The 25,494-nt window shown below is 52.7% G+C and overlaps 11 protein-coding genes across 11 annotated transcripts; 5 read left to right on the forward strand and 6 right to left on the reverse strand.

Annotated features, from left to right (window-relative positions):
- Positions 1 to 10: 10 nt before the first annotated feature.
- Positions 11 to 2,534, reverse strand: ACET3X_004364 (uncharacterized protein). Its single transcript, XM_069450560.1, has 7 exons — positions 2,294 to 2,534; positions 2,154 to 2,239; positions 1,980 to 2,100; positions 1,805 to 1,918; positions 1,508 to 1,753; positions 709 to 1,458; positions 11 to 657 (listed from the first exon to the last, which is right to left on the reverse strand). Exons 1-7 carry the CDS (start codon positions 2,334 to 2,336, stop codon positions 329 to 331), a joined length of 1,689 nt encoding a protein of 562 aa, XP_069308342.1. The 5' UTR covers positions 2,337 to 2,534; the 3' UTR covers positions 11 to 328.
- Positions 2,535 to 3,482: 948 nt separating this feature from the next.
- Positions 3,483 to 6,041, forward strand: ACET3X_004365 (uncharacterized protein). The gene is made up of 2 exons (XM_069450561.1): positions 3,483 to 3,858; positions 3,922 to 6,041. The coding sequence occupies exons 1-2, from the start codon at positions 3,750 to 3,752 to the stop codon at positions 5,652 to 5,654; spliced, it is 1,842 nt and encodes a 613-aa protein (XP_069308343.1). The 5' UTR covers positions 3,483 to 3,749; the 3' UTR covers positions 5,655 to 6,041.
- A 995-nt stretch (positions 6,042 to 7,036) lies between these two features.
- ACET3X_004366 (uncharacterized protein) lies at positions 7,037 to 8,225 on the forward strand (the record flags this gene model as incomplete). Its single annotated transcript, XM_069450562.1, has 3 exons — positions 7,037 to 7,233; positions 7,284 to 7,582; positions 7,633 to 8,225. 3 exons carry the CDS (start codon positions 7,037 to 7,039, stop codon positions 8,223 to 8,225), a joined length of 1,089 nt encoding a protein of 362 aa, XP_069308344.1.
- Positions 8,226 to 8,357: 132 nt separating this feature from the next.
- On the forward strand, positions 8,358 to 9,248 carry ACET3X_004367 (uncharacterized protein; the record flags this gene model as incomplete). The annotated part of the gene is made up of 1 exon (XM_069450563.1): positions 8,358 to 9,248. The coding sequence occupies one exon, from the start codon at positions 8,358 to 8,360 to the stop codon at positions 9,246 to 9,248; it is 891 nt and encodes a 296-aa protein (XP_069308345.1).
- A 137-nt stretch (positions 9,249 to 9,385) lies between these two features.
- On the reverse strand, positions 9,386 to 9,895 carry ACET3X_004368 (uncharacterized protein; the record flags this gene model as incomplete). Its single annotated transcript, XM_069450564.1, has 2 exons — positions 9,386 to 9,637; positions 9,695 to 9,895. 2 exons carry the CDS (start codon positions 9,893 to 9,895, stop codon positions 9,386 to 9,388), a joined length of 453 nt encoding a protein of 150 aa, XP_069308346.1.
- Positions 9,896 to 10,285: 390 nt separating this feature from the next.
- ACET3X_004369 (uncharacterized protein) lies at positions 10,286 to 11,049 on the reverse strand (the record flags this gene model as incomplete). The annotated part of the gene is made up of 2 exons (XM_069450565.1): positions 10,286 to 10,851; positions 10,923 to 11,049. 2 exons carry the CDS (start codon positions 11,047 to 11,049, stop codon positions 10,286 to 10,288), a joined length of 693 nt encoding a protein of 230 aa, XP_069308347.1.
- Positions 11,050 to 11,591: 542 nt separating this feature from the next.
- ACET3X_004370 (uncharacterized protein) lies at positions 11,592 to 12,245 on the reverse strand (the record flags this gene model as incomplete). Its single annotated transcript, XM_069450566.1, has 3 exons — positions 11,592 to 11,828; positions 11,893 to 12,069; positions 12,123 to 12,245. 3 exons carry the CDS (start codon positions 12,243 to 12,245, stop codon positions 11,592 to 11,594), a joined length of 537 nt encoding a protein of 178 aa, XP_069308348.1.
- A 2,230-nt stretch (positions 12,246 to 14,475) lies between these two features.
- On the forward strand, positions 14,476 to 16,187 carry ACET3X_004371 (uncharacterized protein; the record flags this gene model as incomplete). The annotated part of the gene is made up of 3 exons (XM_069450567.1): positions 14,476 to 14,654; positions 14,707 to 15,928; positions 15,981 to 16,187. 3 exons carry the CDS (start codon positions 14,476 to 14,478, stop codon positions 16,185 to 16,187), a joined length of 1,608 nt encoding a protein of 535 aa, XP_069308349.1.
- A 159-nt stretch (positions 16,188 to 16,346) lies between these two features.
- Positions 16,347 to 17,030, reverse strand: ACET3X_004372 (uncharacterized protein; the record flags this gene model as incomplete). Its single annotated transcript, XM_069450569.1, has 1 exon — positions 16,347 to 17,030. The coding sequence occupies one exon, from the start codon at positions 17,028 to 17,030 to the stop codon at positions 16,347 to 16,349; it is 684 nt and encodes a 227-aa protein (XP_069308350.1).
- Positions 17,031 to 17,671: 641 nt separating this feature from the next.
- ACET3X_004373 (uncharacterized protein) lies at positions 17,672 to 19,022 on the forward strand (the record flags this gene model as incomplete). Its single annotated transcript, XM_069450570.1, has 2 exons — positions 17,672 to 17,857; positions 18,006 to 19,022. 2 exons carry the CDS (start codon positions 17,672 to 17,674, stop codon positions 19,020 to 19,022), a joined length of 1,203 nt encoding a protein of 400 aa, XP_069308351.1.
- A 1,991-nt stretch (positions 19,023 to 21,013) lies between these two features.
- On the reverse strand, positions 21,014 to 22,162 carry ACET3X_004374 (uncharacterized protein; the record flags this gene model as incomplete). The annotated part of the gene is made up of 1 exon (XM_069450571.1): positions 21,014 to 22,162. The coding sequence occupies one exon, from the start codon at positions 22,160 to 22,162 to the stop codon at positions 21,014 to 21,016; it is 1,149 nt and encodes a 382-aa protein (XP_069308352.1).
- Positions 22,163 to 25,494: the final 3,332 nt, after the last annotated feature.

Genomic DNA, 25,494 nt, shown 5'->3' on the forward strand with positions numbered 1-25,494 from the left:
CAAGAGGATTCCCAACATCATCTGATTCGTTCCCTGACCACGAAAACCTCCATCCAACTCTATCAATTACAAATTCGTCCGCGCCGAATGCTCAGAAAAGAGTAGTGGTAAGTGTTATGTGCATGCCAATGTATGTGAAAGCCCGCTCCGCCAATGCTCGCTAGAGATACTGAGGATACTTGTGCACCTGAACGCCAGCCTCCAAGATGCCCAAAAGCAGTGAAACGTGAACGCATAAACAGAAAACCGGAATACTGTCGGTACGAGCAAGAGAGTCAACGCGATCAACAACCGATAAACAGGGTATAAAATGCGATCAAACGCTTTTCTATCCTTCAACCAGAGTCTTGGGGCTCTTTCCCAGCAGCTCGAGACACCTGCGTGCGAGCGTGACGACTTCGCCTTCGCCGTCCTCGTTGTCTTCGTCATCCGACTCGATGTTGCGTTCAGCAATGTCGGTGACCATGTCGATGATCTCGTTCGACTTGCCAATGTGCTCCATGAGCTGTTGGTCTTCTGATTCGAGCAGCTGTAGCAGTGTCCAGATAGCGATGTGCTGGAAGGTTGGGTCTCCGCTCGCCAGGAAGCGGCGGAGATAACCGTGGATTCCGCCTGCGGGTTCAGTCCAGTTTTGGATGAATATTGAGTAATCGCCGACTGAATGTGTTAGCAAGTGTGATGAGCAGGTGAGCGACGAGTCAAACTTACCCTTGGACGACAGGTTACCGAGAGCGGCTGCACTGTTGCCTTGAACCTCGATGCTTTCCGACTCGGTGAGTGGGATAAGCACATCGAAGACTCCCAGGTTGAGCAGATGAGGCTTGAGCTCCTCACTCAGGGCAAGAACGGCGATTGCTGCCGTCATCTCAGACTGCACTGGAAGTCGCACATTAAGCACGAGCGACTTGCATTTCTGCACAGCACCCGCCTCCAAAACCAACTGCTTGTTCTTGTCCGAGCTTGCTGCGAGGTTGCGCAGAGTCGAGATTGCGTGGCATTGGATTTCGTCGTTATCGGTGGAGCCGAGCAGATCGACCAAGGGCTTGAGGAAGCCGGCTTCGATGATGGGCGACTCATTGGCGGGGTGGATGGAGATGTTTCGTATGCACGCGACGGCGGATAGAATCAACGGAAGGTATGACGATTGCAGAAGGCGGAGGAGGGAAGGCAGACCACGAGCGCGCACAATCTCGAGCTGGTAGCGTTCGTCTGACGCAAGGTTGCGAAGAGCAAGTGCAGCCTGGCACTGCACCTTGGGCGAGGACGACTCCATGAGGTGTACCAAAGAGCCGACCAACCTGCCTTCCGTCTGTGCCAGCTTGGCGCGGTTGCTTGCATCGACAGCGATGTTGCTGAGCGCGGTGGTGCAGTAGTACTGGACATCGACATCAGACGATGACAGTAGCTGAACAAGGACGGGGATAGCGCCGGCATTTACGAGCTGTTGGCGATTGTCGTCTGGTTGCATGTCAGCACAAACCATACCCAAGGGCAGCGAGCATCCTACCTGAGTGTGTCATGTTCAGCAATGCACCGGTGGCGTTTCTCTGCACGCGCATGTCCTTTGACTTGGCTAGCCGGGTGAGAGGCTGCAGTGCGCCAGACCGTGCAATCTTTGCTTTGTTGTCCTCGTGTGTAGCCAAGTTAGTGATGCACCCGACGGCGTTACATTGTACCTCGACATTAGGCGAGTTCATCTGCTTGATCAATGGCGCAAGGCCGCCGAGTGCGACAATGGCCACCTTGTTCTCGGCTGCGGGAGTCAGCATCTGTCTCGAAGCTATGCCGTGTCAAGTGGACATACTGTTTACCGCCAAGTTGCCCAGGGCGGCACTCGCTGCACGCTGCACTTCGATGTCGGGGTTCTGCAGCAGGAACAGGATGGGCTCCAGCGTGTCTCGGTCGACCTCTCTGACATCTACCCAGGCTTGTTAGCGGCTGCGTGTGCTGCTACGGTGCGTGTGGTATCAGGTGTGTACCTCGCTCTGTTATCTCGGCAAAGGTCAAGCTCGCCGATCGCTGGAGATCGATGTTGTCCGAGTACACGAGAGTACTCAGCGCGCGGAGGGGTTCGCCTGAGAAGAAGTCGGTTTCGGCTCGCTGCTCACGGTTAGCATGCGGGATCGCGTTGGAGAGGCGGTGGGAAGCGCTACATTCTCGAGGAAGCCCAGCAGGTCGGCAACGGCTTCCCGCTCGCTGTCTGCCAGCACTGGATCGTATATGCTGTCCCTCGAGCGGCCTGGAGACGACTCGTCAGTAAAGGACCAAATGTCAGAGATTGAGGCCGACTGACCGCCGCAGCAGAAGAAACGGTAGCAGACGTCGGAGATGCCCATGGCTGGAGGCGCAGACGGTCGCGGTCCGGCCGATCAGTCAGTCTTGTTATCGGCTCTGCAGATTCAGAGTCGCAATGCAGTGGCGCAGCGAAGAATGCGGGCAGCGGGCAGAGGTTTGGGGTTGGGCCGGTGCGATGGATGGATGAGCTTGGTGATGTTGTCACCCGCCCCAGGGTAGTGAAGAGAGCTTGGCAATGGGAACTTGGAGGTGTGCTAGCTCAGTAGCGGGCGGCAGCGTCGCCCGAGCATGCAGCAAGCGCGAGGCTAGCAGCTTCACGTGAAAACGAGATTTGACATGCGCTGCGCTGTCTTGTCCATGTCCACCATCTCAATGCTGCCATGCCCGCACAGCGTGCAGAACCGCGTCACCCGTCCGTCTCTGCCCATGCCAGCCTTTCAAGCCTTAGTATCGTCAAGGTCTAGTATCCATCAACCCACCAAGCCGGAGCGCCTTCAAAGGGTCCAGCTGCGAGGAACAGGGTCCCTGGAACACGTCTCTTACTTGTTTGCCGTCGTGGGCCAACCGCGTTCAGCTTCACCACGGCGTCGACGTCATGTTTCGGCCGTTTGACGTGTACAACCAACAATGCGCCGGACAGCTCACAATTATGGTCCTCAGGCGTTGCTATTCGCCTTTGCAACGCCCGGCGTCATGTACGGTCGAGCGGGCCGCTTTTCGGCCATGCAGCATCTGCCTGTCGCGCCCCACGCCTGCGCTGCTGCCATCACCGCGACTCTGCAACGCCCTTGTGAAGACCGTTACAACTATAAAGCACGCCGTCTACGACGTCGGAGCGGGGTAGGCAGTCTTGCTCCTCTCCTCTCCCTCCCTCCAGCGCCACGATCCGACGGCGGCTGCTTGGCTTTCTGCTTTACCATGGATCGCCCAGCACACCTACCACGTTAGATTGCCCAGAGGCTTCACTATGCACCCACTCGCTTCGCGCAAAAGCAGCAGATTACCCTGGGAACGCGTCCTATAGGTGCAGACGTGTTGCATGGCCGGGTCCGGTCGCTCACGTGCCTCTGCGCCCGCGCCTCCGCTGACTGCCGCCTATTAACAACGTGCGTGGGGGAGGCCGGAAATTGAGCAGCGAGAAGCAATATTCAAACAAAGAACATTACCCTCGTTCCCGCACTTGTCTCCTCTTCCCCCCAATTCTTTGCAACCCCCCATATTCATCAAGTGATTGCCACTGCGAAAAATCTTGCCAGGCATACCGCTGCTCGGGCGCGCCTGCAATTTCAACGTTCCACTAGCATTCCGCTGTCTCCAAGCCCGAACATAATCTTATTACTTTACTTCCCGGTTTCGCCCTTCGCCGCGCGACCCTCACCCCACGATCGCCGCACACATTAATACGCCCGGCCGACCGCTGTAAGAAGAGGTTTGCACCACTGTGAACCGGTTTAATGGCCCCAATTTCAGAACCCTCACACACTTTCCAGAAGCTCAAACTCGACACTTCGACACCCCACAAACCCGTCGCCTCGACCTTTGCATCTTTCGCGCCCTTAGCCCGTAAACAGCCCCCGCACAACCACCATGGCCAGTCCCAGCTAACCGCCGGATTTGCTGCTGCAGAACCGCTGAACATCTCGCGCAGTCCCTACAACAAACGTGACCGCCATGGCGCCCACTCGCGCACTGAATCCGACGATGACGGCTCCCTCGCAGTGGGCAGCAGCGGAAGCGACGACGACTTCGTAGCCGAAAGCAGGCAGCGCAAGACGAGCATCAGTTTTAACAATGAGGTTCGGCTCGACACGGGCGAGGGCGTTGGCCTAGGGGTGCCCGTGCCCAAGTCTTCACGGCAGTCGCATTCACGCACGACCGAGAGTGGAAGCTACTCAGATGGCTCCCAGCAGGACTACATGGAAATGCCCTACACCATGCGTAGAAACATGCAGTACCGCGTTGGAGAGTCCCGGTACCCTCTTGTCCAAGCTACCGTCGACGAACTTGCCCACGACTCCGAGTACCGCGACCAGGTTGCATCCTTGACTTCTGATGCCACCGCTTCACCGCCGCTAGACGAGGCCCAAACTCCCCTCGAGATGCCTTCCGAGTACATGCTCTCACCAATGCCTGCTACGTCCCCTGTGGAGTTCCCGCTCTTCTCACCCTCCCCCCGGCGCGTGGGCCCACCCCGGACCAAGAGCTGGAGATCGGAGATTGGCGAAGATGGCAGCCTCAAGAGGGCTAGCCGTCGATCTTCTGCCCGCTCTGGTCGGTCTCTCTCGTCCATGTCGCCGGCTGCCTCCTTCCTGGCGCGCTACAAAGCCACCGAGGCCCCGATCAAAGCACCTGAGCCCGACGATGAAGGTCAAGGCATCGGATACGACAGCGAGTACATTATCGGAAAGCAGATTGGCTATGGCGGTTTTAGCGTTGTCAAGGAGGTCACAAGCATGGAGAATGGGAAGCCTGTCATCGATGCTGTCAAGATTGTGCGCAAGTTGCAACAGGACAAGTCAGAGCTTGAGAACGAGCAGATTCAGACACAGTTTGACCATGAGGTGGAAATCTGGCGCTTCTTGCGCCACCCTTACATTCTCCCTCTCCTGAGGGTTTACACAACCGACTACGCTACCTTCTGCATCACCAGATTGAACAAAGGCGGGACTCTTTTCGACTTGATCCGCGACACACGTCGCCTCAAGAAGAATGGTCTGCCAGCTCACTTGGTGAAGCGCTATGCGTACCAGCTAGCATCGGCGATGCGTTACCTGCACAACGATGTTCAGGTTGTACATCGCGACATTAAGCTCGAGAACTGCCTTCTTGACATGACGGTACCTGATGCCGAGAGGGACGGCGGCGATGTTCTGCTTTGCGACTTCGGCATGGCGGATTTCATTGTGAGCGACCAGCGCGACGGTCCCGAGCCCCACTCGATCGGTGAAAATCAGAACATAGGCCCCGCAGAGACTAGCACTTCTATCGCCGGCAGCCTGCAATATGCGGCCCCTGAGCTGTTCAACGCACCTGGCCCTGTCTTCTCTCCTGCGGCGGACATTTGGGCGTTTGGTGTAGTTGTGTACGCTCTGCTCACCGCGACCCTACCTTTCAATGACGGCCTAGACATCAAGACGATTGAGAAGATCCGAAACTGCGAATGGGATGCGGAGCTCATCCGGAATGCAGAGGCAGCAAAAGGAGGCAACATTGACGATGCGCTTGCACTCGTCAGGGGTTGTCTCGAGATGGATGTTGAAAAGCGCTGGAATGTCCACGACATTTTGGAGTGCGCATGGCTGCGCGAATGCGAGCAACGCCTTGAGCATGTGGCTCGCCCTTGGGTTGCCGAGTCATGAGGCAATGACGATATTTTGTACGAGTTACGTTTGGTGTTGGATGGGCCGGTTTGCGTTACACCCTTGGATACCCGGTGCACATTGCGTCTCTTTTCCTTGCTTATATTTCGGCCTTGGTGTTATCTTATCATCCGGCATTTTGCGATTCGGTCACTTCTGTTGGCTTTCGGATACCCTGCGCTATCACCCATGATCCTGCTTTTCGCTGGCGTTGTTCTTCACGACAATTTGGCCAGTCTTACGATGCATTGTACTTTATTTGGCCGCCTGATTGGATTGGTTCTTACCGTGAACTCTACCATTTGTCATGCCTGTAAGGCGACGACTAGCGGCTTATGTGGCCTCATATCCTGATGGGCATCTGCAATGAATTATCACTACTCATAAGCCATGTGTGCCCCATGATCGTGTTGCTCACATGGGACTTGATACTTAATGTAACCAACGTGGCAATGCTACCCCAATATCTGTAGTCCTGGCTTTCCTGTTATCGATCTGCAGCGAGTGTGTCGTGGAAACATAAGCTGCAAGCATGTTGATGGCACTTTCCGAATCTGCGAACCTTCCCCGCCATCCCGTCAGTCGTGTCCATACACTTGGCTCCAAACACAATCAGCTTTGCAGCATCTCGTCCATGTCTTCTCGGGTATCTGACGTCCACGTGTGTTGCTGCGCCGCTAATGCTTTGGCTCCTTCCTCTTCCAAACAAATTCAACGCCAGCAGTGCGCTCGCGTGGGTAGCACTTTTACCAAGGCTGGGGTTCAACGTCACTTGTACCCTCGACTACTGGACACAAGTGCTTCGTCGCGCTTCAACACCGAGGCAGAAGCGTCACGAGGATCGTGAAATCTGCCAACACCACTCTACCTCGCCACCCACAGTCTTCGGGAAACAAACGGCCCCTTGCGCATACAGGTCCGCGCAGAGGATGCTCTGCCAAATTAGGCAAGGCTGTATCAAACGACTATGGGGTGGTAGAAACGGTCGCCTGAACACGACCGAATGATCTGCAGAAGGTCTGATATGATGTTATGAGAGCCGGCCAGTCTCATGTTCACGGACCTTTGCTAGCTAGTCTAGCACGGCTTTGGACTGTAAGTTGGGCGTGCTGCTGCAGTAACCACGATGCGATACAAACGAACGGGCAGCCCTTGATTACAAGCTGGATCAAGTTAGTGCTGCTCGTAAGATTTAAGAAAGCTTCGACGTCCAGTAGTGGTAGTAACTCCTCCAAGACCCTGATGCCTGTATCCGTGAATACTAGCTGCAGTGAGCACGAGGCAATGAAAATGAACGAGCAACCTTGGCCAGTGTATATGAAAAACCCTTTCATCTTCATGACTCTGTCCTCAGCCATTCCTGATCATTTTGTCCATCCAAAATGTTCCCCTTCCTTCTCCTTGTACTGGTCGACTTCTTCCTTACGAGTAATGCGCAGTCCAGCTCGGTGTTCACCCCAATGCGCCCACCATCCTTGCCTCTAGCAGTAAAGAATCCATATCTGAGCGCATGGTTCCCTGCAGGTAGTGATGGAGGAAACGGAGGATATCTGCCCGGCCAATGGCCATCGTTTTGGACGTGAGTCGCCTCTCAACGATACTTGCTTAGTATGCACTAACAGAAAGCAGTGGGCAGACGCTAGGGTGGACTGGTCTAGTCCGAGTCGACGGAAATACGTTCGTTTGGATGGGTGCACCAGACGGCTACAATGACCTGGCTAACCAGACGTCGTACGAGTATACGTCGACCAGGAGTATCTTCACCCTCACTGTCGGTGACAAGATCCAGCTCAAGGTCACATTCTTGTCGCCACTTACTCCCAATGACTACAGACGTCAATCACTGATCTTCTCCTACATGTATGTCGAGGTCTCGTCTCTCGATAGTTCCAAACATGATGTGCAGATATACACTGACATCAGCGCTGGTGAGCGTCGAGTCTTTATCCATCTGAGTATGCGAGCTAATATGGATTAGAATGGGCGTCTGCGGATCTCACCACCGTAGCTGAATGGAGCTTTGGTACCACACCAGATGGCATCAACTACCATAAGGTCTGGAAGCAAGATCAACGAGTTTTCAATGAGCACAACGAACAAGCACAATGGGGCAATTGGTATTATTCCACTAGAGCGGTCGAAGGCCTTACATACAAGTCGGGCGCGGACTTCGAAGTTCGTGATGCCTTTGATAGCCATGGAAGTCTGGATAACGCGCAAGATTCGGATTTTCGACCCATCAACGCCGGCTGGCCTGTTTTCGGATACGCCCTAGCTATGGGTTCCGTTGGTTCAGACGTGAATTCACAGCTGTTCACGATTGGTATATGCCAGGATGAGGCTACACAGTTCCTAGGCGCGGACGACCTTGTGATCCTACCATCACTATGGAAAGACTATTTTGGGGATGATGTCTCTGCGCTGTCTTTCTTCTACAACGATTACGAAGAATCTAGCAAACTCTCTACCGAGCTCGATGATAAAATTTCCAAGGATTCCAAGACGGTAGCAGGCGATGACTATGTTGTGCTCACGACACTGGCTGCTCGCCAGGCATTCGGGGCTACTTAACTCGTCGGCACTGAGAAGAAGCATTACCTATTCCTGAAGGAAATCTCGTCCAACGGTAATACTCAGACCGTCGACGTTATTTATCCCGCTTCTCCAATCTTCTACTACACCAACCCCGAGTTGGTCAAGTTGATGCTCGATCCGCATTTCGAGAACCAAGAAAGCGGGCACTATCCGAATAATTCCGCTATCCACGATCTGGGAACGCACTATCCCAATGCTACTGGACACCCAGACGGTGGCGATGAGCCCATGCCACTAGAAGAATGCGGCAATAACATTATCATGATGCTCGCGTACGTTCAGCTGTCCGGCAACTCGGGTTACATCAAGGAACACTACCCCATCCTCAAACAGTGGGCTCAATACCTCGTCGATGACAGTCTCTATCCGGCCCTGCAGCTCTCCACCGACGACTTCGCCGGTAACCTGCCTAACCAAACCAATCTCGCGCTGAAAGGCATCATCGGACTCGAAGCCATGTCGCGACTGTCGCGTATCGTGGGCGAAACCGACGACGCAGATGCCTATACCTCTGTGGCTCACGACTACATCACCAAATGGGTAGACCTGGGTATAAACAAAGACGTCAATCCTCCACACGCCATCCTCAATTACGGAAATGAGGACACCCATGGCCTGCTATACAATCTCTATAATGACCGCCTTCTGAACCTCACCCTTGTTCCTCAAGAGATCTACGACATCCAGTCAGCCTTTTATCCGACCATCAGCGAAAACTACGGCGTTCCTCTCGATACACGGCATGGCTACACAAAGTCTGACTGGGAAGTCTTCTGTGCCGCCATCGCGAGTCAAGAAACGCGCGAGATGTTCATTGGGAAACTGGCAAAGTGGGTGCGTGAGACGACCAGTTCGCACCCTTTCAGCGATCTTTATGAGGCGAATCAGGGAGACCAGCCGGATGGAATAGATTTCAAGGCCAGGCCGGTCATGGGTGGTATGTTTGCGCTGCTCTTGCTTGATTGGGAGGGGTATAGTCCTAAGCAGAAGTTGCTATGAGAGTAATGTTTTTACGACGTTTGACGACTGACGAGTCTCTTTTTTTTTGGTGTTGGACTTCTGGCTCGGTAACAGTAATGAATTGTGCTAGTATTTATGGTCATCGTCATCCTCCGCTTTCAATGACTTCATTCTTCTCACTTCTTTCCCCCATTTCCACTACCTTTAGCCTGAGCTTCATCATCTAGATCCTCCAACGCCTTATCCGCATCAACATTCCCTTCATACTCCACATCCTCCACCCATTGTTTCGCCAAGAAAAAGTGCCATGTTGCCGTCCCTGCGAGCCCCACTACTGCTACAAGGAAGAAAAGAGTTTTGAATATTGACCATAACGTTATGCTAGCAAAGTACCGCAGCCAGGGTGTTACAATAGCTTGCCTCTCTTCCTGGTAGATATCAGTAACCAAACCGGTGCTGAGGGCATCGTCAAGGGGTAGACGAACCTCCAAATCCGGATTAACGCAATACAGAAGGACAATCAGCGCGACGAGGATAAGTCCCAGTAAGAACACAGTCAAGACCTGGATAATAGCGAGTAGGATGGAGATGTCGCGTGTGGTACGGAGGACTTTGAAGCCCGCGGCTACAAGGGGTGTGACCTGTTCGAAGGCGGCGTTGATCTGGCGGGAGTAGGGAATACCCATTTTGTAGGCTTCTATTAGCTTGTAGCTAGTTTGCGATGGTGTGGTTGTTTGAGCCGAACTCGGGGAACATGTAAATAACAAAGAATACTGAATTACCCCATTAGCAGTGGAACGGGAAAATAATCATGAACCAGAAACCTGGAACACGGATGCATGACATAGTGGGGTTTCTATATGCTGCATGCGCAGACGGGAGGGCTACAAATGGGGCCGCTGACGTCATTTTTACAGCTCACGGGGGACAGGGGTGAAGAGGATGAGCAGCACGGTGGCTTCAGGGAGAAAAAAGCTTGTGAGTAGAACAACGGAGAACTGAGGCATACGCTTGCATTTTAGTGTAAGCTTCTGATACTGAAACTGTGACTTCTCATATACATGGTTGGCAGACGTTCAAGAGCGCCCCAGCGGTTTCTTGTTAAGCTTCTCTAGAAATTCAACAACCAGCCCCACAAAGTATCTAGCTACTCTTTCCTCACTGAGCTCATGGTCGGCGGTAGTGATGATCTGTGACTGCTCACTTGCCAAATCCTCTGGAATCGCTTTGACCCATCTCCCAAGCAGCGACTCCTTATCCACTGTAGACGGAACCATCTCATCCTTCTCGGACATCAAAATCAACGTTGGTTTGTCCAGTTTGCCAAAGGTAAGCTGAAGCGCTGCAGCCGGAAGATCAGACGAGAAGAAGTCGTCGTCGCCACCAATAGAGACCAAAGAGTGCCAGCGGTATGCTGTCACAGGCGAGGTGATGATGGATGGGATGAAGTGGGCGGGCATGATGGTTCTCTCATCGCCTCTGGCAATGAGGTCTCGTGCATGATTCAAACTAGCAAGGAGCAGATCTTGTGACATGAGTAACGCTGCTGTTTCACGATCTGAAATCGGTGCCTGCATGATATAGCCATGGACTGGAGGAGGCGCCGGTCTGGTATTGGCATAAGTCATGATAGCCTGACAACCTTTGGGCATGTCAGCAGAGTTGATCATTTCAAGGCAAGAAAGAAGAAAGCTGGATGTAAAATCATCTTACCACTTGAACTCCCCATCAGAACGATTTTCTCCATGCCCATGCCCTTCAGATACCCAACCAGACTCCCAACATCTTCGCCATCTTCTTTCAGACTTCCGTAGCCAAATCCGGTATAACTGCTACGCATTCTCAACTCCCACAGATTGTACTTGACATCATCTCCACTACTCTGACTAGCAACTTCCAAAATACCATTCAAGGCGCGAAGGTAGTGCGTCGTATGTGGTCCACTACCTAGCCCACCAATGAAGACCAAAGCATTCTTGCAATCCGAGGAATTGGCATGGCGGCGCTCATAGGCGCATATTGTAGGGTGACTTCGGGGAATGGGGTGAGCGTGGACAGGAAAAGAATGGGCTTGATCATGGTCTGGCATTTCGTGGAGGAGGAGATATCTGTTGGTTCACAATGGACGTATCTCTGGTTCTTGTGACATGGCTTCTTATAGCGGTCTTGATGTTCAGGTTAGGCATACGATGATCGCCAAGAATAGGCGCTCCTTGGTGGGTACGAGATGCGTACAGCGACGCGCGCCATTGGCGTGTTATTCGTGTAGGATTCGATGGGGTTACTCGGACTTGGCTTGATGCGCGAGCACGTTAGTTGTCCTGGTAGCTCACGGTGGTGATGGTTTCAGTTGTGTTATGTAGGCTATGATCTGATGGTACCTCACAGGAAGGCAGCCGCAGCCGCAGCAGCCATGACGCCAAACTCAGCCCGAAGCCACTGTCCAGCAAGTGCAGTCGGCACAGCGGCTCCCTCAGAACCCGTCGTGGATGTAGGAGCCCTCGCGGCAATGACGCTCCTTACGATGCTGAACTGATCGCTGACCTGTTGTTCCTTGAAGGACCTTGCCGCACTGGGCAGCGCCGTGTACCAATCTGGCCTGGAGAAGTACGTGGGCGTCTGCAGATGGGGAGTTGTCAAGTCAGTGTATGTCTCGCACCCATGTCACATGGTCACAACGAACCTCGTCTGCCATAGTGACCTCGGCGGGGATGCTGTAGTTTGTGGCAGTTCGAACAAAAGCGTCGATTTCGGAGCGGGCGGATGTGAGGGAGGATTGGTAGGGCTCGCCGAGGGATCTTGTGAAGCGGCCGTATGCTATCTGCGCGTTGAGGAAGACGGAGGTTGTCCAGCTCGCAGCCTGCGTAGTTGTCAGCACGGTCGCGGTGGATGCGTCGGATGGGTTCAGCATACATCGGATGGGTTCGCAAAGGTTGGGATGGCCGACGTTGGGATTGGCGGCTCTGTATAGACCATGAAGTCTCCCATGACGCCCGCCGCCGTCGTCAGTAGAAGAAGCCCAAATTTTGCCAACATGTTTGCGATATCGAATGCGCCGTATAGTTGTAGCCGCAGTAGAGACCGGGCGACGTTGTTGTCAAGTCGAATAACGAGTGCGGTATGTTGAATCAGATGTCCGCCTCTGGTGGCACCCCCAAGATTTCAAACATGGCCCAAGACTTCCTTCCTCGTATCAAACCGTTGCTGCTCCACATTTTGCTGATCGTGGTCGTAACGTCCCGGGCGTAAGAGGCCCATTTGGCGACTGGGGCTATGCAATGCAATCGACTCCGGCGCGTGCACGCGGGTAGTCATGATGCGATGCATTGCGGAGCTCCCCGGAACCTGGTTGGACCCACTTTAGCTGACCAAGATGACCTCGGGAGCATCGCAGCATCTCCGATCCTCAGAACTAGGTATACGCATGTCGGAACATTACAATTTGAACATACCTACTACACCAGTCAACGAAAATTGGGTGTGTACGCTGGGAAGTTCTGGTAACTATGAGCAGTTAAGATTGTTGAGCTGACGTTTCCCACTTTCGGCTTTTCGGTTTCTCAGTAAAGAAGAACATCTGAAATATCTTGCTTGTCAACGTAGGTCTTGGGCATCCTTGCCACCACTAGGGGTTTCCATGAAAGCTGGAACCGAAGATCAAGCACACGCAATCATTCAAGGATTCGGAATCCGGAGACTCCCTTGCTGTGTTCAGCGTGACATTTAACTAGCATGCGCGGATGCCAGGTTTGTATCTAAAATTGAAACCAGAAGCTTTATTCGCATACCCTATCCAAATCCCAAGATAACTACATCACCCGACGTTTGATGAATGGCGACCGGCATTCGAATCAGATGATTCTTGCCATGCATCTAGGCTTCAGGCAAACGTCTCAAATGCCTCTTCTCAAGTCAACCAGAACAAATACCGATGGATGAACTGTGAAAGTCAGAATCGTCTATGTAGGGCACCGCACCGATCACCCTGATATATGTCCAATCATAGTGTAAGACGTGTCCAATCGTTACGACATGCGATGAACCACTACATCTTGGATAGACGCTACGCTACGAGATGCTTAGACCTCATGTACCCTACAGATGTTCAACTGACTGAGGATTGGAGCGTGGTAGTGGAAAAAATTGGTATGGAGAAAAGAACCAGTAACCCGTTAGAGGTTTGCAGACATCGCCCAGGAGTTAGCGAGACCACCCGTTTCTACGGAAAAGTTTCTGCGGAAGTCTTTGGGGAACGGTCCAAGGCGCTGACGGCGCAATAAGGAAACGGGATGTTGCGTTACAGATGTGGAACTTTCCATGGAGGAATAAAGCGAGCGGATGGGGCTAGATTTGCATGAGCGATGAACCTCTCTGCCGTTGGGCGCTAGCCCATGCTTATTTGCTGTCACGTGCTCGGGTGGCGCCGAGTCAGCTGGTGAGGAAAAGTGGCTCCTTGTTTCCGCCAACCACGCCTCATCACCTCCGCTCCGCGTGCTCTGGCATATTCCCCAGGCTGCCCCAGTCATCATGTCTCTTGAGTCGTGAGCTTTAGAGGCTGGTGAATCTATTCAATCGTACCTGCATGCGACACTTTTGCAGCTGATCACAACCTTCGAAAAGGTTGTATGACTGAGCCGGAAGAGAGTCAGTTTGGAAGGCTTGTCCTCGAGCCACAAGAGGCACATTGGGCTGACGGGCCTTGTGGCACTGTTTGTATGCCTCCAAGGCTGATTCAGCCAGAACCAACATCCCCGAGCTCCCATTACGAGATGGCTGTTGCTGAGAGAGCCTCAATGCTTTAACCCTCTTGTTGACCTTGACGGCTGGCCGTTCCGCACGCCGAGGCCGACTTGACACTGGTAGCAGGTCGATCCGTACATGGTCAAGACGAAGCTTGGGGTCTGGGTATGCTACGCTTGACCCCACCGTTTGGAGCTATCTACAGCCACTCTACCCCATACGGCGGTTCATCCGCGTAGAGGGTCACACATTTCTCCATCCGCATTTAACCGATCCGCTAAGCTGCAGCTCTGGCGCCAAGATCCTATGCGAGCATAGTACCTCGCAGGTCGGGAGGCATATATATGGAGCACCAACATGTTCAATCTATCCAGACTCAGCTGCAATCAGCCCAACCCGCCAAGTCAAGAGCCTATATACCCTGTTACTCAGGGCAGTGTATGGTTGTGCGTTTCAAAGCCAACGTACACACATTCGCTCGTTCTTTCGATTTTGCACGCAGTCTCCGGACAAAGAGGTGGATATCATGGGTCTCTTCACACCCAAGATGGGTGCCATCGCGAAGGGCAGGGCCGATGTCGAAGCTGCGCAGGCTGAGGCTCCTCACCTGAAGCAGGTCAACTGGAAGTCCGATGCTGGTCTCCGCAAGCTCTACTTCTACGCCTTCTTCATCTGTATCGCTTCTGCGACTACAGGCTACGACGGGCAAGCCTATCTAGCAACATCACTCTACAACTGAAGACTAATTCTCTTGCAGTTCCATGCTGAACAACCTCCGTATCCTACCGAGATGGACCAACTACTTCGACGATCCACAGGGAGATACTCTTGGTCTTTTGACTGCTCTTTACTCTATTGGTGCGATCGCCTCGCTTCCCGTCGCTCCCTTTGTTGCCGATCGTTTCGGACGTCGAGCATGCATCACTCTCGGCTGTGTCATCATGATTGTTGCAGCTTGCATCCAGGCCGCCGCTAAGGACCTTGACTACTTTATGGGTGGACGTTTTCTTATGGGTTTTGGAAACTCATTGGCTCAGCTTTCTTCTCCCCTACTTCTTACCGAAATCTGCCACCCTCAGCATCGTGCTCGTGTTACTGCTATATACAACTGCTTGTGGAACGTTGGTGCTATTGTTTGCACCTGGTTGACTTTTTGTACTAAGCGCATCGACAGCGACTGGTCCTGGCGCGTTCCTGCTCTGACCCAGGCTGCACCTTCTATCGTCCAGTTGGCCGCCATCTGGTTCATCCCCGAGTCACCACGTTGGCTGATCGCCAAGGAGAGGAACGAGGAGGCCCTCTCAATCCTTGCCAAGTACCACGCGAATGGAGATGCCAACAATGCTACAGTTCAGTTCGAATTCGCTGAGATCAAAGAGACCCTCCGCCTCGAGTTCCAGTACCAGAAGACTTCTAGTTACCTTGACTTCTTCAAGACCAAGGGCAATCGGTACAGACTTATGCTTCTTGCATCTCTTGGTCTCTTCTCTCAGTGGTCCGGCAACGGTCTTGTCTCTTACTACGCTACCGACGTTTATAAATCCATTGGTATCACAGACCCTGACACCCAGCTTGGTATCAATGGTGGACTTACTATACTCTCTCTCATCGTCTCGGTGTCTTGTGCTCTACTCGTTGATCGCGTTGGTCGTCGCCCGCTCTTCATCTCCGCTACCGCAGCCATGTGTGTTACCTTTATCGTCTGGAGTATTGCTTCGTCGCAGCAGGAAGCTACCAAGAGCAAGGCCGCTGGCCAGGCTGTCATTGCCATGATCTGGATCTTCTCTGTTGCTTACGCGTTGGCTTGGTCTGGCCTGCTTGTCGCCTACACTGTTGAAATCTTGCCCTTCAAGATCCGTGCGAAGGGTCTGATGATCATGAACTTGTTCATTCAAGTTGCTTTGACTATCAATCAATACGTCAACCCCTTGGGATTCGACCATCTTCACCCCACCTGGAAGCTCTACACTATCTACGCTGTAAGTTCAGCACCAACTAGTATTCTCAATATCTTTTACTAAAAACAACTAGTGCTGGATCTTTCTCGAACTTGTCTTCGTCACTGTCTTCTACGTCGAGACCCGTGGTCCCACTCTCGAGGAGGTCGCTAAGATCTTTGATGGCGATGAGGCTGAGGTTGCTCACGTCAATATCGAGGTAGTTGAGAAGAGCATCATGAGTTCTGGTTACGAGAAGGGTGGCAACGTCCGCATTGAGCAGGTCCGCCCATCCTCTTAGGTGTTCTGATAGCTCGTTTGTATATGACAAGTGTGTCCTATCTGGGTGAGAGTGTGGTAATTGGCGAACTCACGATACCCATTGTCTGTATAACCTTCGCTACCAGTAATAAACATTATTTGTTCTCTCTTTGTATTGCCTCTAACTTACGATTCAACCTCACTGTCGGACAATACCCTGTTCCATCTGACCCATCTCTCTAATCGCCTTCTTTCCCTCCTTCTTTTGCCTGCGTTTTTCCAACTTCCCCTTGATGGCGGCTTTGATGCCAGCGCAACACATGACCGAAGAGAACAAGGCACTACCCATCCACAGCAATGCGTTGATGAGGTCGCACCACACAGCTCTCTTCATGCGTCCTATATCGACATTCTCATATCCTTGCTCAACATCGCCGCCCAAATAGATTGCGTAGAAACGGCCAAAGGAAGCGATCCACAGAATGGCCAAAATCCACTCTGGCATCCAGGTCATACGGTAGTTCCGTGCTGTTATGCTATCAATGACCAGGACCACGAGGGTAAGGCCAAACACAACCTGCGCATATATGAAGTCTGTTCTCGCATCGCTTGTTGTATGGCCGAGTTCGATGGCATAGGATATGCCCGAGGCAAGGGCGAACACGAATTGGAAAATGCGGATGCTGAGACGGAAGAGAGATACGGCAGGCTTGTCAAGCTTTGCGTTTATGGCCGACTTGAAGGACGATGGAGAGATGAAGTGTGACTTGAAGTAGGGTGGCGGTGGTACGGATGGTATTGAGTGTATCGAGGGTGGCGATGATGATGAAGTTGATGAAGATGGCTTGTTGTATACGGCTTCGATATCTTCTGGTCGACCCATAATGTGTATTTCGTCGGAATGGATTGGGAGTTTAGGGATTGAAGTCGCAAGGAAAGTCGTGTAGATGGATTCCAAGGTTAGTGTACATCAGACAAGCGGGCCATGGTAGGGTTATATGTGCTTTTAAACCGCCGACGCGGCCTACCTAGGCAAACTTCGGTGCAACCCATAAATAGGAACACAGCATGCTATCCTCTGCAGATTTAATTCTGCTAAGTGGAGCACAATGGAATGGCGCCAAACTTCCATCTCAAGAAGTGCGTATTCTAAGAGAACACGAGCGATGCGAACACTAGCGGCTCGGCAATGTAATCGGAGATAGGGGCCTGGGCCTATTCGCGTCGCATCAGCGGTGATCGATGCGCGACCTAAACACTCGTTGTGAAGCTTCAAGCGCAGAGTATGTTTGATTAGGGAAAGAGAATCGAGCGGGTCCCGCCGAGTTAGTGTTCGGAGAGATCTTTCCCTGGAGATGTTTGCGATGCTGCGCCAGCGACGCGAAATGGAAGGACGCTAGAAGCGATGATGTATGCCGCTAACCAAAGCAGTCCTGGAACAGACGTTTCTCTTAAGATACGCGCTCCTCGCTCAGAATACGCTTCCCGGTGTCTCAACATCTTCGACACGACGCCACCATTAACATGCAGCAAGAATCGCCACTCACCGAGGCTACACCGGGCTCGAGAGGAGAGTCCCTTCTGACTTCACGAGAGCCTTCTCCGTTCGACCACACCGAAAGAGGCACGTCCAGACGATCGAAGATCACGAGGAAGTCTCATCGCAAGTCACGGGCCGGATGCGTACATTGCAAGTCGCGTCGCATCAAGGTACGTATGTCATAGGTTTGCAGCAATCACTCGCGGTATTTTTCTTGAGAAGGGAGAGAACCTTTAGATCATGTGTACAAGACGCCAAACGTGTACTAATGGTGGGGGAAGTTGAACATCACGCTCAACGTGCTAACATCATGCTTAGTGCGACGAGGGCAAGCCGTCTTGTGCCAATTGCAAACGAAGGCAAGTTCGATGCGAATACCCCGGCCCCCCCGCGACTTCCGCTGCCGCGCCAGGGCTTGTAAATCCAAGAGAGCCGAGTGGCCTCCCAATATCTGAGATTGAACTCACATACCACTGGACAATGACGACGTGTCACTCGTTCTCAGCATGGCCCGCTGGCGTGGCTCGTATACAGTCTTTAACGGAAGAAATCGCGATGAAGAATGAACACGTATTGCACCTCATATTTGCGTTTACGGCTCTCCATCTCGCCGTCTGTCGCCCAATCAGCAAAGAACACTACACCGCCACTGCAGACTATCACTACGAGCGCGCGCTCGCACTCGTCACTCCAGAGATAGCCAGTCTTAGTCCCGATAACTGTGACGCGGTCCTTCAATCTGTTCAGTTGATCTGCTTTGTCAGCTGGGCAAGAGGACCGCAGGCTGGCGAGTACCTTGCTTTTGGCAAACATGGAAGATCGGACTGGCTGGTCATGTTTCGTGGAATTCGTACAACACTGGCTTCGCTCGAGAGAGACAAGTTCGCTAAGACGCATGAGCCGAATAGTCGGAGCAAAGGCCGACTTATACCACCATCAGACGGGCCGTCTGAGTACGAAAAGCAGCTAATGGAGCTAAAAGAGCATGTTGAGTTCGTCTCCGAGCCCACCAATCATGATGACAATGTGCACAGCGTCGAAGTCTTGCAGGAGATGTACGCGAATCGTTACGGTGGCAAAGACGGGGAATACCACGTAGCTTTCGGGTGGCTCTATCGCATGAGTGAAGACTTTCTCGACCGACTTCAGCGATGCGACCCGCTGCCACTCATCATCTACGCTCATTTTGTTGTTCTCATGCACGACTTGGAGAAATTCTGGTACATGAAAGGGTGGACACACCATGTTATGAGCGGCATCTACGAGGCGCTACCCATAGAAGACAAAGCATACATACGCTGGCCAATGGCAAGTGTTGGATGGATAGCGCCTTGATCTGTCGCTATCTGGCTGTAGCAGGTTAGGCTGACTACCCAAGACTCAACACACATCCCTCTTTCGTAAGATACTCTCGAGTCAGTTGGACCACGGGTGGCCCTCAATCCCTGGCGTAGCACCAAGGAAAAGCAAGCGGTAGGAGCTTCTGCTCGGCGATCTCTGTTTTCCGTTCTTCAGTGTGTCAAGATTCCAGTTTACACTGACGAATGAGCCTTTCAACTAATCTGCCTTGGGTTGGGCTGAGCAAGATACAAGGACATTCGGCGGATCAACGACCATACCACGCTGTGTGTCCGACGCAGCGACGATTCCTAGATGAACGGTAGAGACGTGGACATTTGGCTTCTCTATTGGAGAGTCATTGACGACCTGGCTTCCAATTCAATTGGATGTCACAAGCATAGAGATACTCAGCCAGCATGGAGACTTTCGGGTTTAACTGGTCTTTTGAGCAGGGACATAATCGAGCAACCACTGTCCTCGAGACACTTGGAACGTACGCGTACGGTTGATGTATATGATTTTGATTGTTTTTCTAACGCTTGACATTGCTCTTCATCATCCAGCATGATGCAAGATTGTTTCGCGTGTACGCCAAAGCCATGGTACTAGCCCGCTAGACTATAATACAGTATCCGGTTCCAGATCGGAAATTGAATCCATGCCCAGACTCATGCCCGTCGTCCATCATGCTGTCATCTTCAGGCATGCAGACGCCAAAGACTCAAGATTGTATCTTGAATGGCAAATGGGCGAATGTTCCGTGTCCTCCTCGTCACATCAATGGACACACATGCTCGACCCGAAATCAAGTAGAACAGATATGGGCGTTTGTGTAGTTTGACCTGGGTCTGTCGAAACGAGAGCTATGCTTGACAACACCAGAAGGACGATTAGAAGAAGGTTGGTGTATAGTGCGACATGTGTACCGGCCCATGGCACCCAGGTGGTATGACCTCTTGACTGGATACGAAATGTACGCGCCAGTTGGTAGGTCGTAGGCGATGGTATTTGCAAGCTGGGGCCGAGCGATTGCGGCTATCGCCTCTGAGATGGTGAACATGATACCTGTAGATGTTGATGACCCCCAAGTGTCAGTGGGCGACCTTGCCATTGTCCTCTTCCCTCCCGTCGCTTCTCTTTCTGCGTTCCTAGCCCGTTGTTCACACTGTTCCGACTTTAGCTGGCGCTTGCTAAAACGATGTGCAAGTGCCAGTGGCTTTTGTGACGAGGTCGCTTTTCCTTTGCCTTCGTTCTGGTTTATCGGTTTCTCTGGAAAGCGCTGTCCTGCCGGTTTGAAATGATCTGATCGCTTCTGCTCCTGCGTTTCCGGCACGCGAGCCAACGGTCCTGTAGATGCCATATGGGGAGGGTTTAAAGAGCGTTCACGAGTGTTTCCAGGCGTCTTGCTACGCAGAGGATACCTCGAGCGGCTTTGCTCCTTGGCTTGATATTCAAGAGGTTTAGGATTCGATGGAAGCGCGGGAAAACCCTCTTCCACCTCATCACTCAGCGTCAGATCAATGAACTGGGACGTTGGGCTTGGGAAGGACTTGGCTCGTGAGGTCTCGGTAGATTGCTGGATCCTTGGCTGGGTCCCCATGTATTGCACGTCGTTTTGCTCAGGTGTGTCGTTAGCTGTTTCTTGTAATTCGGCCATCCTGATTCGCGCCGCCCTCCTTCGTTTGGTATGGCGCTGCGACTTGGACTGTGACGCTTCCGGATTTGGTCGCGCGCGTTTTCCGCGACTGGCCATGATGAAGTGAGATGTGATACAGCAATGGACGATCGTGAGGGCAAAAGCTGAAGAGTGTAGTGCAGGAAAGTGGCAGTCAGAAGAATTTGGGTATCCGGAGAAAGAGGGGTTGCAGGGTGTTGGCCGCAAAGGTGGGTGAGGTGAGTGCCAAAGTTGCCGCTTGGACCGCACCATCAACAAACGCCCGCAGAAGGCGCGTTCACACCATAGCTATTGCACAGCTATTGTGCAATCAGGCCCTCCCCCTTCTGCCAGTCTTTGCATTGAAATCCTCGACAGCTTGCATGAATCCGGGCCAGGCATTTCTAACCAGCCGGTTATTCTCCAGCGTTCGTATGTAGTTTTCGGGCACGTCATGGAGCCGCTTTCCTTCATGAATGCCTTTTTTGAATCTCCACGTGTCTGACGCCGAAGGGACTTGTGGTTGGGATGGCTCTGGCTGTGGCCGAGATGATTGCGCCTGTGTCCGTTGTGGTTGGGTCTGCGGCTGGTCGGCCTGTGGTGGCTTGAGACGTGCTTGCCCTGGCCTGTGGTATTCAAATGCCTCGAGAAGGCCCACGTGCTTGTCTATGTATTTGTAAAGCTGGCCGCCAATCGTCTTGACGTAGTTTTCGGGAGCATCGGTGAACCGCTTGCCACTGTGCACTCCGAATGTCCATATATAGTCGCGTGCAGGGTTGTGTTCGCGGGTTGGTGGCTCGTCGATAGAGTCGTCGCTGCTGGTGGAGCTGCTCGTGCTCGATCGACGAGAAAGCGGAGGGGGCGCAAAGGAGATGTATGCGCTCGAATGGGCAGAAACATCTTCCTGGTAAAGGAGGTAGCGCACGCGCGTCGTCGTCGCAGTGAGTGGAAAATTGCGTAGATAGATCTGATCGTACACTGCAACGGCGGCAGCCTCGGTAAACATGATTTGTGCTCTTGGTTGTTTCCCTCTACTAGTCGTAGGCAGTGGCGCCTGTACGTTGATGGCGATGTCTTGGGCATCGTACATGTCGTCGTCAAGGAGCTCGTCCGAGTCACTACTGTTGCCGTCCACGTCCAGATCAAAGTCGTCATCCCGTCTGCTGGATCGGTACAGGGCTTCGAAATGGTTCCCACCGGAGGATAGAGGGATGAAATCTTGTTCTGAATCGTTCCTGCCATTCTGCTGCGCAAAACGTCCGCCACGACCGCCTCCTTGACCACCACGGCCTCGACCTCGCCCTCCGCCACGTCCCCCGCCGCGTCCTCCGCCGCGTCCTCCGCCGCGCCCGTGTCGAGCGTTGTGTATCGCCTTTTGTCGTGCCTTGTGCCTGATTGGGGGAGGTCCGGTTGGCTTGGAGCCCCTTGATTTGCGGTTCGCAGCCGCACTCGAGCGCCGTTGCTGGCAAGGGCGCGACATTGCAACGGCCGTGTGCGGGTTGGGAGATGGGCGTAATGTCGAATTGCACCTTGTGTGCTCAACGTCAGAGTTCACGACGCTCGGCCCCACGCCTACCGAATCGGCATCCCGAAATTGCCCATTCTTGCCCCTGCGCACGTCCAGCCCAACTTGGTGCACTCGAGAGACGGTCATCACCGCCTGTCTTGTGCCTTCGCCGTCTCTAGGAATGCTCTTCACATTGGTGAACACGCCCTTGCATGAGCGTGTAGCTAACGTGCACCGGCTGTGGCTGTGAAGACTCCAAAACAACGAGGTACCATTACCATAGCCAGGTCGCAAAAGCTGAAGACAACGCGCAGACATCAAATGTGTAACGTCACAAATAGTCGTCTTCTTCGCTGTAAATTTTCCTGGCTATGCTTACAGTTGGAACACCTTCTGCCTACCTTCCCTGACTGCGACTCCCCTCGCGTCGCTCCTAATTTCCCTGCGTCCACCCCATACTGTACCGAGCCGACCTGACATAAGTTTGTCTAACACGAACAAACCCGCGCCGCCCGCACATATCCACTTCTGGACGCGTTCGCAATCCTCGCGGTTCAAAAATGCATCTCATTGCACGGGCTGGATGCTTGCCGCCCGGCTCCCGCTGAAGCACTCTATCCGACGCGTCTGCGCCGCAACCCCGCATCAGCCTTGCACCTAGCCGCCGCATGACCCCCATCACATACCCAGGCGGGGCCCGCCGAGCGAGAATAGCAGTGACGAACGCGATGGACAGGGTGAACGGCGGGTACACCGGCGTAGTTGTTCTGAAACAATTTCTTTCCGTGTGCTGTAAGAAGGTACAAAGACACCGTTGCTCAGCGCTACCACAATCTTCATTCACATTCACGTTCTGCGCATCTTGCTTGTATCACACAGCTGGCCTTGGATCTGGATATCCGCGTGTCATCTACTTCTTGACTGACTGCGTCATCAACTCTGCTTCCACAACTTCAAACCCAACACACAACAACATAAAGCACTCGCAAGCACATCTTCACAATGCTGACCAACACCTTCGCCATCCTCTCTTCGGTCCTCTTCCTCGCATCGTCGCCCTGCGCAGCCCGTGTTGTACCTCCTCAACCTCCGCGCATCCTCCCCCGGGGTGATGCACAGTCATTACTGTCGACATCCGCTACTTCTCTAGCCGATAAATGCACTTTCACTCTCTTCCACAAGCAACTCATCACCGCTGCTAAGCCAAACTCGGCAAGCAGGGGCAAGATCAATTACATCCAAATCGACAGTTTGGAAGACCATACCAATGGGCTTACGATCGACGTCGCTTCTTCAAGACCACGGGCTGAGCGCAACTCGTACACAAAAGTCTCTGCGAAGCACGTTCTCACCATCGCGGGGTTGTTGGATGACACGAGCTTGACCATCCACGGTACTGATGGGGAGGATGCGCTGATCTTCGAGTCTGATGGCGTGAGCTGGGCAACAGAGGACGGAAGCAAGAGCATGCGGCCCGACGCGTGGTGCAACTCAGGCATGTGGGTCGAGGGTGGGAGGGAAAGTAGGGAAAGAACAATGGAGTGCGCGTTTCCCTGCGCTAGAATTGAAGAGGATGAGAAGGATGAGAGAGAAGAGCTGCGGTAGATGACGCAGATATAGCGTCACAGATCAAAGTGCGGGTCTTCGCAAGATTTCCTTTGTACATTATACATTCTCCAAACTCTTGATACCCATGAATAAGAACAGCAGTCACAGCACGTATCTGTAGGGAACCGTGTAAATTCAGGACCTGAATAAAGAATTACTCGATTTTCTATACAAAGTACTCCATGCCTGGACATCTACCCATGATTTAAGTTATTAACGAAACCATCCCAAGAAAATTAAACATATGCCGTACCACCCTCTACTACTGACCCAACACCTTCCTTCTTCTTCCTATCTATTTCCAAACGTCCAAGGATCCCGGGATGCACCAAACCGTGTCATGTCCCAATCCACCTCATTGCCACACTGACAACAGCCCTCTTTCTTGCTCACTTCCTCCTCAATCGGCATCATCATCCTCGCCTCCAACCACCTAGCCAATCCTTCATCGTCGCAACCGGTGACCTTCGCAACTCCCACCCCTCTCACGCTAGTAAATAGTCTCAAATGCGAGTTATCAGCACCATCAAACATGCTCTGCCAAACCTTTACTTCCAAAAACTCGACGCCGGAGAATGCAGCTGCAGCTTGAGCACTAGTGAACCGGGGGTCAATATCCAGACGCAGTTCAAGTTGCCAGCGATTGATCTTTGCGATGCCGGATTGAGACAAAATTGGCTTCTCGGGACACAGCAAATGTGGCAGAGCGGTCAAGAGGGAGCGGTGGGCGTGAAAAACGTGTGTCGTGTATAGAAGATCCTGCGCTTCTTCGTATATTTGGCGACATGTTTGAAGGATAGCTGGGTAGATGGCTGGTGGTTTCGATGGTGTGGTGTATGTGGCTAGAGTCTTGTGGTGTGGTGTATTGGGGCAGAGGAGTTCTTCGTAAATTTGATTGCGTAATTCCGCTGGAAGACGGAAAAACATGGGGGTTGATGAATTATTTGCTCCGAAACTTCTCTTTGTTGTCGCTGGCTGCGTTGATGGAGTAGGCTGGAGCTTGGCTTCCGCTTGCGCGATCAGAACAGGCGACAGCGGCGACACGCCATGAGGCGTAGTGGCAGGGAACCATGGCTCGTTGACTGCATGGTTTCCTGACATGTTGAAGTGCGCTGCGAAGTAATACGCTGCTGCCATTCCGTTCGCTTTCGTTACTTTGCGGGTCTTCTTGGAGAGTGATTCAAATGCGGTTGATCTGGAGCGGTGTTTGAGGGGCTTCGTCGACTTGATGCGTCTTCAAGTATTGACCCTCGCCGTGAATGACTCCGGTAAGTTAATCCGTCTGGTAATCAGTTGATGTAGGTGTTTTTTCTCCGCCCAGTAACGCTTTGCTGTTCGTTGCTGATTGCTTGAATCGGCGTCTTTTCTTATCGGGTAATGCACTCCGCTATCGGGTGGCTATCGCTAATACTCGACTGACTGATGGATGGTTGATTGTGTTTGATGATGTGTGGAAACCTCATCTGGGAAATTGGATCTTTATACGAAGCAAGATATCGGTAATATCCAGTTCAATCACCTTATCAACAACACTGCTGTTGATGTGCCGTCACGTTAAGCTCTCTCAAGTTCGGGCCGAAACGGGACTGGATCATCTGCAAGTAACGTGAATGTCGCGCCACATTCCTGGGCGTCACTCCACCGCCATTTGCTGAATTGCGTTCCTTGCATCATCCTGACCTAACTGGACACCCGTG

The sequence above is a fragment of the Alternaria dauci genome, chromosome 3 (genome assembly GCF_042100115.1).
Source record: "Alternaria dauci strain A2016 chromosome 3, whole genome shotgun sequence".
Classification (NCBI taxonomy): Eukaryota; Fungi; Ascomycota; class Dothideomycetes; order Pleosporales; family Pleosporaceae; genus Alternaria; species Alternaria dauci.

Bases quoted from the DNA above. Each gene is read 5' to 3' on its own strand.
- ACET3X_004364 (XM_069450560.1), bottom strand. From the start codon at position 2,336: ATGGGCATCTCCGACGTCTGCTACCGTTTCTTCTGCTGCGGCG. The intron at 1,919-1,979 runs GTACACACCTGA...AAGCCTGGGTAG, and splicing joins TGCCGAGATAACAGAGCGAG to ATGTCAGAGAGGTCGACCGA. The intron at 658-708 runs GTAAGTTTGACT...TAACACATTCAG, and splicing joins CGGTAACCTGTCGTCCAAGG to TCGGCGATTACTCAATATTC.
- ACET3X_004365 (XM_069450561.1), top strand. From the start codon at position 3,750: ATGGCCCCAATTTCAGAACCCTCACACACTTTCCAGAAGCTCAAACTC. The intron at 3,859-3,921 runs GTAAACAGCCCC...TTGCTGCTGCAG, and splicing joins ATCTTTCGCGCCCTTAGCCC to AACCGCTGAACATCTCGCGC.